General features: G+C 33.9%; 1 protein-coding gene across 2 annotated transcripts in view; it reads right to left on the bottom strand.

Moving 5' to 3' along the window:
• Positions 1-6,181: 6,181 nt before the first annotated feature.
• Positions 6,182-11,905, bottom strand: part of Lrp1b (LDL receptor related protein 1B) — a 2,087,209-nt gene continuing 2,081,485 nt past the window's right edge. For both annotated transcript variants that reach the window (XM_045147485.1, XM_045147484.1), the window contains 2 exons: positions 9,159-9,254; positions 6,182-7,469 (listed from right to left, as the gene is read on the bottom strand). In XM_045147485.1, the coding sequence (XP_045003420.1) occupies positions 7,329-7,469; positions 9,159-9,254 (237 nt within the window). In that variant the 3' untranslated portion in view covers positions 6,182-7,328. The remainder of the gene's footprint in view (positions 7,470-9,158; positions 9,255-11,905) is intronic.

Here is an 11,905-nt window from a genome sequence, read left to right as displayed (position 1 = left end):
GCCCAGGACTTTTTTTTTCTGCCTTTCTGCCCCAGCCAATCAGAAGCACACAAATGTTACTACTGCCTGCTTAGCCAATCATAATGAAGATTACCTAACCTGCCTGGAATTCCCCTAGCCCCTGCCTGCCAATTTTGCCTGTCAATATCCTTAACCAATCAGAAGAATACAAGCACAGTTACTGTTTAAATCAACAAATCATGTACCCATCTCCTTCTTCTCTGTTCAAATCCCTATAAAAACCCTACCTTCCTGCTATTTGGAGCTCTTGTACAGAACCACTGTGTTGGTGAAGCCAAGAGTCAGAGCTTAAGCCTGAAATAAAGCTCCTTGCTGAGAACTGGGCATAACATCGCCACTCCAAATGGACTCCAGATACATTCACCACTTTATGAATCCAACTTTCTGTGGGTTCTAGGGTATTGAACCCTGGCTGTCAGGCTTTGTGAGTAATCACCTTTAAAGACTGAGCCACCTTTCCAGCAATAGACAATGAATTTTATTATATTAATAATCAATAAATCTAGCATACTGGCTCCATATCAAGTCAACTTGTACAAAAGAGGAGATACAAACCAAGAATGATGATGACATGATGAATAAAAAGCTATAAATTCATTATAATTGTGGATAAGGATAATGATGTCAGGTGTAATAAACCAGAGAAGTTAAATGTGACTTCATCTTAGCTAAAACAAAAATGTCATCTTCACAATTGATGGGATATCAAAGCCAGTTTTTATGTGTTTGTGTGTGTGTGTGTGTGTGTGTGTGTGTGTGTGTGTTTATGTCATTATATGTTCATACAGAATTACATTTCTAACATATTTAATGAGATAGATGACATATCATGAATTAAGTCATTCTAACCTATCCCATACATGATTTTAAATTATAATGACAAGCAACCTATCGTCAGGTGGGAAAACTCATATTTTTAAATTTATTCTCAACTACATTTTATTGTTTGTGTGCTAAAAAGTCAATTGTCATTAAAATGGCTTTTAGATTGAAGACCATTGTACATTGTGTATGGCCTCCAATTTTGACCCTATATTTTTAATTTTTTTTTTTTTTACTTTTATTTATTTATTTGAGAGCGACAGAGAGAGGAAGAGGCAGAGAAACAGAGAGAATGGGTGCGCCAGGGCTTCCAGCCACTGCAAACGAGCTCCAGACGTGTGTGCCCCCTTGTGCGTTTTGCTATCGTGGGTTCTGGGGAACCGAGCCTCGAATCGGGTTCCTTTGGCTTCACAGGCAAGCGCTTAATCGCTAAGCCATCTCTCCAGCCCTTGACCCTATATTTTGAGAGTTGGTAATTTTTGCATTATTAGTATTTCAGGCTGCTACTCCATACAAATGCTGCAAATCCAATTAGATCAGAGTATTATAACTCATGTATTAAACCTGCAGAAGAAACCATGCCTGAAAAGTTATCTTGAAGTGAACAACTGGATGAAGTATCCAAATTGCATTACTTAACCTCACCGGTATACTACAACCCCAATGCTAAAAGTACAGAAAATCCATCAGTAAGATTGAACACATTCTAGTATGGAATTTATGAGATAGGCTATCTTTATTACCGTATTTGTTTTGATTTCTGATTATTATGAACAAAAGAATGGGCTTCACCAAAAATATTTTTCAGAATAAATTGAAGCCACATAAGTATGACAGGAACAAGAGACAAGCAAAAGCAGAGAGCTCATCCTCTGACTTTCTTTGTGCCATCTAAATAGATGCATAGCAGTATATAAATTACATTTCTCTGGGTCTTTGAATATAAACACATCAAATACTAGATGTATTTCTGAATAAAGTAACTTTCATATATTTTGATTATCTTTGTATTCTCTTGAACATGCATTCTTGATATGTGAAGTTTATAATGGCTGTGGTAAATGAATTGAGGAATAAACTGTGTCTCAGACTATTTTCTCACATTCACAATACTTGGAAGAAATATGCAATAAAATCCTATTTCAGACATCATGAAACATTGTATGAGAGACCTAGGAAGATGCCTCAGGCTGGAAAACATGGTGACCTGAGTACAACCGCCAGAACCCATGCACTTTTATGTCAAAATGCTGGGAGTAGTCCTATTGGCTTGCAATCCTTTTGCTGGGGAGGTGGGGATGGGTGGAAGACTGGGGCTAACTGCTCTGCCAGCCTAGGTTACCTGGTAAGCTTCTGTTTCAATCGAATGAGAGAAGTCTCAACATCCAGATGTTATCACCTAGCTTCCACATACACACAGACATGTGCACTTGCACTTGCACACAAACAAGTACTTGTAAATATGCACACACACATGCACAAAGAAATGCTTGGAACTTTTTCATTTCTTGCAATCTATAATTATTCAATGATTCATAGTTATTCTTTATATTAATTAACCATACCATCTAGTATTAAGTCATTGTTAAATGCATTTACAAAAAGTAAAACATAGCAAAAGATAAATAAATAATCCTTTTAAAAATTGATTAGTTATATTTTACTTGCCTCTGCAAGTACATATTCTCTTAAGTTTTGATCTTTTAACTAAAACTACATGAAAGAGTTGAATATAATTAGTAGTTCTTCTAGATAGGCATAAGACTGTACTTCCAGATTGTTTATTACAGACATGGAAATAAGGCTTGAGTCTTTAGCTCAGATTGTAGAATACTTGGCTAGCATTAAAGTAGCCCTGGGTTCATGTGTCTAGAATTACATACAACTGGGCATGCCTATACTCTGAGCAACTACAGAAGGCTTAGCCTAAAAAAGATAGAGAGAGAAGTGAGAAAAGATAAAGAGAATAATTAGTTTTATTTTTCTACTTATTTCATCATAGATACCAATCTTCCTGTTAGGAATTTAGAAACTGTAGGAATTTGAATAGTACAGTTTACTTATGATACCTATACCATGTCTTTAGTGCTGACCTTCATATATAAGTTATAACAAAACTGCTACATACCCTCTGATAAGAAAAGCATAATCATAAATTTCAACCTTCAGGACCCACAAAAACAAAAGGAGGCAAAATTAGCAAATGAAAGCAAAATAAGGACTGGATTAGCAATCCTTAACAGGTATGCACTTAAAACCTTTGCAATACCTACAGACATTTATTCCACTGTTGCAACTTCTGGGGCACATATCTACCCTCACCTTAATGGAAAGGATCTCGATATATACCCAGCCCATACAGGAAAGGAAAGAGTCAACTGGCTCCAGATTCCAAGGTGATAAAAAATCCTTGTTCCTCAGATGGAAAGAAATTGGTGAAGTAGCTTTATTATTATCAATTATTATTATTGTTTTTTATCAATGTTTCTCATTTTTATGTGAATATATATTGTATTTTGATCTTATTTTTCCCAATTGCCCTTTATCATCACTTTTTTCCACTTCTACCCTTCTTTCCACTATTAATACCCATCTTACTTTCATATCTTATGTTTTACCCATTAAGTAAAATTAGGGTTGCCTGTATGATTATGGGCACAGCATTATTTATCATGTGATGTGCAATTTGTCAGTGGCTACACCACTGATGAATCTGACTCTTACTTTTACAGCAAGTATTAGCTGCTCTGGGAAATGTGGGGTCTCATGTGTCCTTCCTCATTCAATGGTGCTGTGATGTCAGATTCTTTCTTGTGCAGGAGCCCAAAGCTTCTATGAATTCATGACTGTAACTTTCATGTCTTCTCTAGAAGACAACATTTCATTGGCCTCCTCCCAAACTTCTTGCTCTTACATTCTTTCTACTTACTCCTCTACAAGAGTCCCTGAACCTTGGAGAAGCAGTTTAGATTGTTTGACTTTTTGTTTTCTTTTATTTTTTATGAGACAGAAAGAGAGAGATATATAGAGAGATAATTGGCATGCCAGTGCCTATAGTCCCTGCAACTGAACTCCTTGTTCACCTGGCTTACATGAGGTCTGGGGAGTTTAACATGGGTCCTTAGGCTTTGCAAGAAAGCTCCTTAACTGCTAAGCCATCTCTCCAGCCCATTGTTTTCTTTTCTTAAAAAAAAAATAAAAGTGAAATATACCAGAGCTTGACATAGCCACCTAGGAATCATTTTGTCAGCAGGACTGATAAAGAGTTGTCACTGGAAATTTATACTCTTTATTTTGCAGCATCTATACGAATGTTTGCAATGGGAAAATGTGAATAGAAAGGAACTATAGAAATAGAGTAATTGAAGTTTTAGAAATGAAAATATTTTGTCCTGTCAGACTGACTGTAAAATTGCTGCCAATAAAGAAGCGTGACTCTGTTATGAACTTCCATGCATTGTATGGTTCAGTGAAGCATCAATGCACATAAATCAATGAACATACAATCCTCTGTAGGCAGGACCCAGAGATCTAGTGAGTCATAATCATTCTTGACTGTAGCTTTCATTAGTGTCCTATCCTACCAAGAAAAATATTCATCTGGTAAGCCCTAAGGATGCATTAGCTGACTATCCCATATAGTTTGCTCTTTATATGAATAGTAGCAATATTACACCAATTTATTCACTCTGGTTCCTTCATATTTTTGATACATGTGTAGTAGTATGTGTAGTGGTGTGTGTGTGTGTGTGTGTGTGTGTTATGTGTATATATAATGTATGCACTGGTGTAGATGCCTGAGTCTGATGTGGCACACGTGCATTGTTTCTACCAGACAAAGTCTTTCATTGAATTCACAGCAGCCAGTTTTGGCCAGATTTGCTGACCAGTTAACTCTAGAAATTCTATATCTGCTTCTTACAGGAATGGAGTTACAGATGTCCATGGTCACCCTGAGCTTTTTATGTGAGTGATAGTAATCAAACCTCAGTGATCTCAGTATCAGTCAGGCCTTCACTCTACCCATTGAAACTTTTCCCCAGTCTGGATAATTCTAGTTAATTTAGAGAGCTTTGATATAATAAGGCTCCTAATGATAGTAAAACCCAATGGTAGAGGAAGCAAATCTGACTCTGCTGCTTTCATAATCTCTAGTTTGATGCTTCAAATATGTGTACCAAATAGCATACAATTTAGAAAATTATATCTAAAAAGTACCTCATGGATTCTCAGTTTTCCACAAACTATACCTTTTTTTTTTTTTTTTTTTTTTGAGGTAGGGTTTCACTCTAGCCCATACTGACCTGGAATTTAGTCTAAGGGTAGACTTGAATTCACAGGGATCCTCCTACTTCTGCCTCCCAGGTGCTGAGATTAAAGGCATGAATCACCATGCCTACCTTATAACTTTTAGGAATGGAAAGGACTGGAAAAAATGGCTTTGTTCAACATAGTTGTTATTGTGCTGGGTATGGTCTAATTCCTTTCATTGCAATATGAAAGCACATGGGCAGGAAAAGCAAAGAATAGGACATTTTTCTGCTTAAAAAGAGAGAAGAGAAAGAAAATATTTTCACAGTTATGCTATAAAAATGATTCAGTGAAAACATTCTTCTATGGAGAGTATATCATAAGGATAGGTGTGTGTATGGAAAACTACTAGTCACTAGAATCATTTTCTAGGACTATTTAAACCACATAAAAATAATTTTCCAATTTTAAAAACTACCCGACACAAGTACTTAAATATGTAGAATTTCATTTAAATAAGTCAGTCAACAATTCTTTATAAAGTATTTAACACTTCATTGTAGAAACATAGGCAAAATGACTATTATAACCAAAATGAAAAATACTGTTCAATTTAAAAAATGTACTTAAACAAGAACCTGAAAAAGTTTATGATATGCATAACATTGTTCAAGCAAAATTGCACTAGTATTACGTAAATCAAGTGTTTATAAAGGCCTCAATGTGGCAGAGTTTAGAAATAGGTAGTGTGCATGCACATAGTACAACAAAAAGTCTCCTTAGAAAACTGCAGAATTTTAATGCTTGTACAAAGGGATAAAGAGCAACCACAAACATATTTCATCTGTTAGGTTAATACATTATGACAGCTAAAAGTCAGTCATGTCTATAAGAGGGACAAAAATCCCTCCACATCTTGTGAATAAATCTTTTGTGCCTTTAAAGATATTTGTATAAAAATGCTATTCTTTTTTATACAACTTAAATAAATCATATTTGTGTCAGTGAAAATTTGAAAACAATCACAAAAATGAATGTGGTAAGGTTTTTTTTTTGTATATCTAAAAAAAAAAACCCCACATAAAACAAAAACACAAACCCCACAAAATCAAAATAAAAGCCAGAGAACCAGTGCAAGTGGTACAACATTTACTCTCCACCTTTGATTATGGGCACATTCATACTCTACTGTAGTTTTTAAGGTCCTTGGGGGTTTCATTTTAGGTTGGAGAAATAAAGAATTAGTCATACTGAAAAAAATTAGCAATTACTCTATGTCAGCATGGTTATTCTTTCTGTTTTTTGTTGACATAGCAAAGAGAGTGTATTCAAATAGGTACAATTCTGGCATCCCTCAGTGTGGCGATTTTGTTTGCTAGTGTTCAGCATAGACAGGGTTTGCATGAATCTTCGGCAACCCCCATGTCTGGTATGTTGCTCTGCCCTAGGCTACTGTACACCTCTGAAGTATGGAAGAAGAGACAAGACCGTACACCACAGCAAGTGGGGTATGTCTACTTCTGAATATGTTTTGCTACATTTTATCATCTAAATATAACTACATTTATATATATATATATATATATAATTATATATGTATGTGTCACAGATTATACTAAATTTGGAAAATGTAGTCTTGTTCATGCAAATTATTAATTTATATTTTTTAAAAGGTACTCTTCAAATTTTTCACCCATGGCTTGTCAATCTAAGGCTAATTTCTGAACACGAGATGCTGAACTTGTCATGCTATGTACACTTGGCCATGTATGAATCTTTACTCATTAATACAAGGAAGAGAGTTGTCCTTTCAATCATTCTCCCAGCAATTTAAACAGAAAATAAAATGGTGTCTTATAGCTTTCTGATGATTGAATCCAATAGTGCACAGATTTCTTTGTTGGTCAAGTAGAACCCCAAAATTCATATAAAATAGAATAGATTATTCATATTAACATTACAAAGGAATATGTTGTTTTTAATTTTAACAAATTCAAAGGTGTGTTTCAGCAGCATTGTTGTAAATTGTACTGTAGTGCAGTTCTTTTTCATAAAAATACCATAAAAATGGTTAATCAACAGACATCAGCAAAAATAAAACGCCCAAACTCAGAAAATAACTAGGAAAAAGATAAAGAGATAATGCTGATGCCAAAACAAGTATAATATTGTTGGGACATACAAAAGTAACCCTTATATTTATACATCTATACAGCATATAAAAGTATCACCAATTATGCAACTGTTTCTCGTATACCAAGTTCTATTTTCTTTGGAAGAAGTTCTTTCCTTTCGTCAGCACTTCCTAAGGAGTTTCGACAGTTCTGTCCATCCATATACAATTTTGCATACACCGGGTTGGAGTAATTTGTTTGCTGAGGGAGAAAAAAAAGGAACACACCTAATATTATTATCAGTTGACCCCATTATTTATTTTGAAAAATGTCTACTTTTTAATGGTGAAACAGTATAAAGGGAATGCACTGAATTTTCTAAATAATACATATTAAAATGTAATTTAAATTCTATGTTCATAGACTTTTTAGTCTAATTTAGCATAAAAAATCATTATGTTTTTACAGTAACTCTTGAACCAAAAGAGTTTTAATTGAAAATGAAAAGTCAGTGTATGCTCATAAAAGTTATGTTTACCAAGTATTTATTGGAAAACTGTTAGGCCAAATTATCATGTGTCTAGGCCATATGTCCCCTCACCTTACTACCTCGGCTGCCAATTCAAGCCCATATGTGGCAGATAAATATGTATGCAAAAATCATCTAATTATTTTTTTTTATTTTCAATGTATTAAAACAAGTAAATTAGGAAAGATAGAAGTAAGGGAGAACATCAGCAAAATAACTTTCATAATACTGATACAATTTTCACTTCAAGCAACCTAAATGTACTTTGGAAATATCTTTGGCCTGTTCCAAGTAAACATGAGATGCACAACTTAAGTTTCACAGGTAAAGAATTCTGTATCAGAACGGTGACAAATGGTACTGACTTCTTCCCATTGGAAAACATGCTCAATGTACATTATTTTAGATACATTCCAGATGTACATTACAGATGAATACAAGATCATGTCTAAGTTTTGTTTCTATTTGTGTGCTGTTTCATTTTTTTTAGAAGAAGTATGATCAGTATGTTAAACACTAGTTATAACAAGGAGGCACAATCTTTCAGCCATGCAAGGTAGACAAGCATGATCAACAATGAAGTAGAACAGCAGGAGATGGGCACAAGAAGAAAGGAGCATGAAAGTGGAAATCCACAGTTGATTCCTCTTCTGCCTCAAATGAGCTCTGTGACCTCACACAGAATTTTCTTCTAAATTCTTGTTACTTAGTTATAAAAAAAAAAAAAAAATGAGAAGGGGGCTGGAGAGATGGCTCAGCAGTTCAGTGCTTGCCTGTGAAGCCTAAGGACCCTGGTTTGAGGCTTGATTCCCCAGGACCCACGTTAACCAGATGCACAAGGGGGCACATGCATCTGAAGTTCATTTGCCATGGCTGGGGGCCCTGGTGCGCCCATTCTCTCTCTCTCTCTTTCTCTCTCTGTCTGTCACTCTCAAATAAATAAATAAATATTTAAAAATATGAGAAAGACTTCATAATACCCTCTATAATTTCTCATTATTGTGACAGATTTAAAATCGTATTTTTATTTAGCTTTTCATCAAATATATGTGTGTATCTATATGTAAATATAAATAGTAAAATGTCCTAATAAAATGCATAAAATTAATTTAACAAATTTATTCAGCTTAAATTTCTAACCATAAGTTCTTTTATAAGAACAAGAAATATTCTTGTTCAGTGTCAAGGGCTGAAATCTATTCAAATCTAGTACAGGAGCTATATCTTCTTAGTAACATGCCTAAGATGGCAACATTTTATATGTAATCTTGCATAGGCTGTGTATACATCAGCAGCTGCTGAGTTGAAAACTTCATTAAAACATAGTACAGATAAGCTTCTACTTAGGTTGATGAGAAACTATGTGATTGTGAGAAGTTTTACAATGGAATAAACATGGAATAATGAGTTGCTTCTCTCACCCCAGAAGTTAGTGGTCCTTTCAAGTCAGAATTTAGGTAGATGGGCGGCGTGTGTGGAAGCTTGAAAGCACTGGGCCCTCCCCCTATATACCTGGCCTGTGTGCAAACAGAGAAGTTTAGATTCTCACCTAATGTCATGGAAACATTTTTTCACCGATATCACATTAAATCATAAAAACAACACAAAATAATCATAAACATTGGGTCATGAACACAGGGCTCATGTTACCTTTCACAACTAATGCAAAAACATGAGTACATAATTTTTGCCTCACAGGTAGGCATTTCAATTAGGTGCAGTGTTTGGCATCCACCATGATTAACGCATCTACCCACCAAAAAAAAAAAAAAAAAAAAAAAAAAAAAAAAAAAAAACCAGCATTCACAATTCCAGGAAATGTACCTTTAAAATTTTGTTTGTTTGTTCATTTTGGTTATTGTTAATTTTGGTTTTTCAAGGTAGCATCTCCCTTCAGCTCAGGCTGATCTGGAATTCACCATGTAATCCTCCTACCTCTGCCTCCCAAGTGCTGGGATTAAAGGCATGCATGACCATGCCCTGCTCCTTTAAAAATTTTGACAATGAATATTTCAAAATTCTGATACTACTCCATTCTGGAGACTTAGCTCTCTACTTCTAATTGGAGATGAATAATCACCTTGCATTTCAGAATAATTAATGTAATCTCAATCTTAATATGTCAATTCAAAGTTTCTGCATTTTTGAAAATCTACTTTCAAATCTAAAGCAAACTAATTAATAATAAAATTGGCTCTCTAAATCTTCATATGATGTCATTAACTTTAGACTTTAATGGGTCCAAGGTCAGAATTACTCAATATAATATGAGCATATTCATAATATAGTACTTATTAATGCCAAAAATATTCATAGAACAGTATGGAAATATTAATAAGCATATATGTTTAAAAATCTTAGTCATAAACTCTCAATAGTGAAAAAGTTCAAAGTTAATAATAAATGGAGGCAGGGAACACTGGAAAAGATTTTAATATAAAAAATCAATGTTTCCTTTTATTTCCACAAAATATCATATAGGATATATTCCAAATAATCCTAATTATCTACACATCTATAAATTTGAACTTTGAACCAATCACATACAAATTAATCATAGATTTTATAACAGAAAATGCAAGTAAAAGTTGAGATACTTTGTGGCATAAAATCCATACATCCTTTCTGAATGTCAGCATTCCTCTGTGGTTTCCTCCATATTTGTCAGTCTTTCAGTCATAGAAGTTGCCATTGAACTAGAAGTTTTATTCATTTTTAAAATTGCAGAATTTAATATTCTACAAAAACATTATGTGTTTTATATTTTATATTTGATTACATAAACCCTTATGACCCTACATGTACTATATAGAATTAATTTATATATAGAGTTAATTAATTAATGTTTATTAATATTTTTTGATATGACCTACTAGTTTTTGTTGTTTTTTTTTCTACTGATTACAGGAATTTAGGTGAACCAGGTTGTGTGTAGTTACCTGCTAGGCACCAATTACTATCTTTTTCAAACTTTATGATCCATCAGGATTCAAACTTCCCAGTCATATTCCACACAGTTTTAATGATTCACTCAACAAATTGGTAAATATATGTTTTAAGTATTGTCTTTAGTACATAAAAATATATTTGAAGTACACTCAAGTAGTTTTATTTTTCTAAACTAAATGTATAATATTAAGTGGGATACTATAAAGCTATTTTAAGTATAAAAACTTACATAAATTCTGTCACTAAGAATACAATGATGAGGGCAGATAAGAATTCTTTATGAAACAGTGAAATGTGCTTGAAAATATGTCCTCATTAGTTTATATTATATGATGGATACTGTATCCAACATATAGTATGATGGATTTTAATTTCTTCAAACAATTGGAAGAATCTGATGTGAAATTTTTGAGGTGGGGTCTTGCTGTAGGTCAGGCTGACCTGGAATTCACTCTGTATTCTCAGGCTGGCCTTAAAGGCATGATGATCCTCTTACCTCTGCCTCCCAAGTGCTGGGACTAAAGATGTGCACCACCATACCCAGCCTCCACAGCCTCCATGTTTATTTCTTTTTAAAATATTTTAATTTATTTATGAGAGAGAGAGAGAGAATAGGCACATCAGGGCCTCCTGCCACTGAAAACAAACTCCAGATGCATGAACCCCTTTGCGCATCTGGCTTTACATTGGGTTGTTAGGCTTCCCTGCTGAGCTATCTCCCCAGCTCTGATGTCTATTGTTTAGATGTTTTTCTCTGTCATAAATCATCAATAACAGTGTTCTCAGTATATATGATTTTTAAATTTCAAGTGGAATAAATTATTAATGACTAGAACTGAGGATACTAGATTTATTTCATGAAAAATTTCAAATGTAGGATTACTAAATAGCAGTAATTAAAACTAGTTCTGGTGAAATATCATTATAATACTCCCTGAGTATAAAGATTTTATCTATACAATTTTTTTCAACAAAGTCTATATTTACCCATTAATTTCTGTCTTAGAAATTCAAATCCTTGATTTTGAACTATACTGACAATAGATAGGAGAAACTGAGGAACAGGAGGCATAAAATTACTTAGGTGCATGTCACGTTGATTATTTAGAATGTAAGGGTGCTCTTTGGACAACGAATTTTAATAACTCAAAACTTGAATATTTAGTAAATAAACAAATATGCTAAAATTCCTCCATAAAATAAAATTGTCATAAATATT

This window comes from Jaculus jaculus, chromosome 4 (assembly GCF_020740685.1).
Source record: "Jaculus jaculus isolate mJacJac1 chromosome 4, mJacJac1.mat.Y.cur, whole genome shotgun sequence".
NCBI classification, from domain to species: Eukaryota; Metazoa; Chordata; class Mammalia; order Rodentia; family Dipodidae; genus Jaculus; species Jaculus jaculus.
This window is presented reverse-complemented; position numbering and strand designations above follow the sequence as displayed.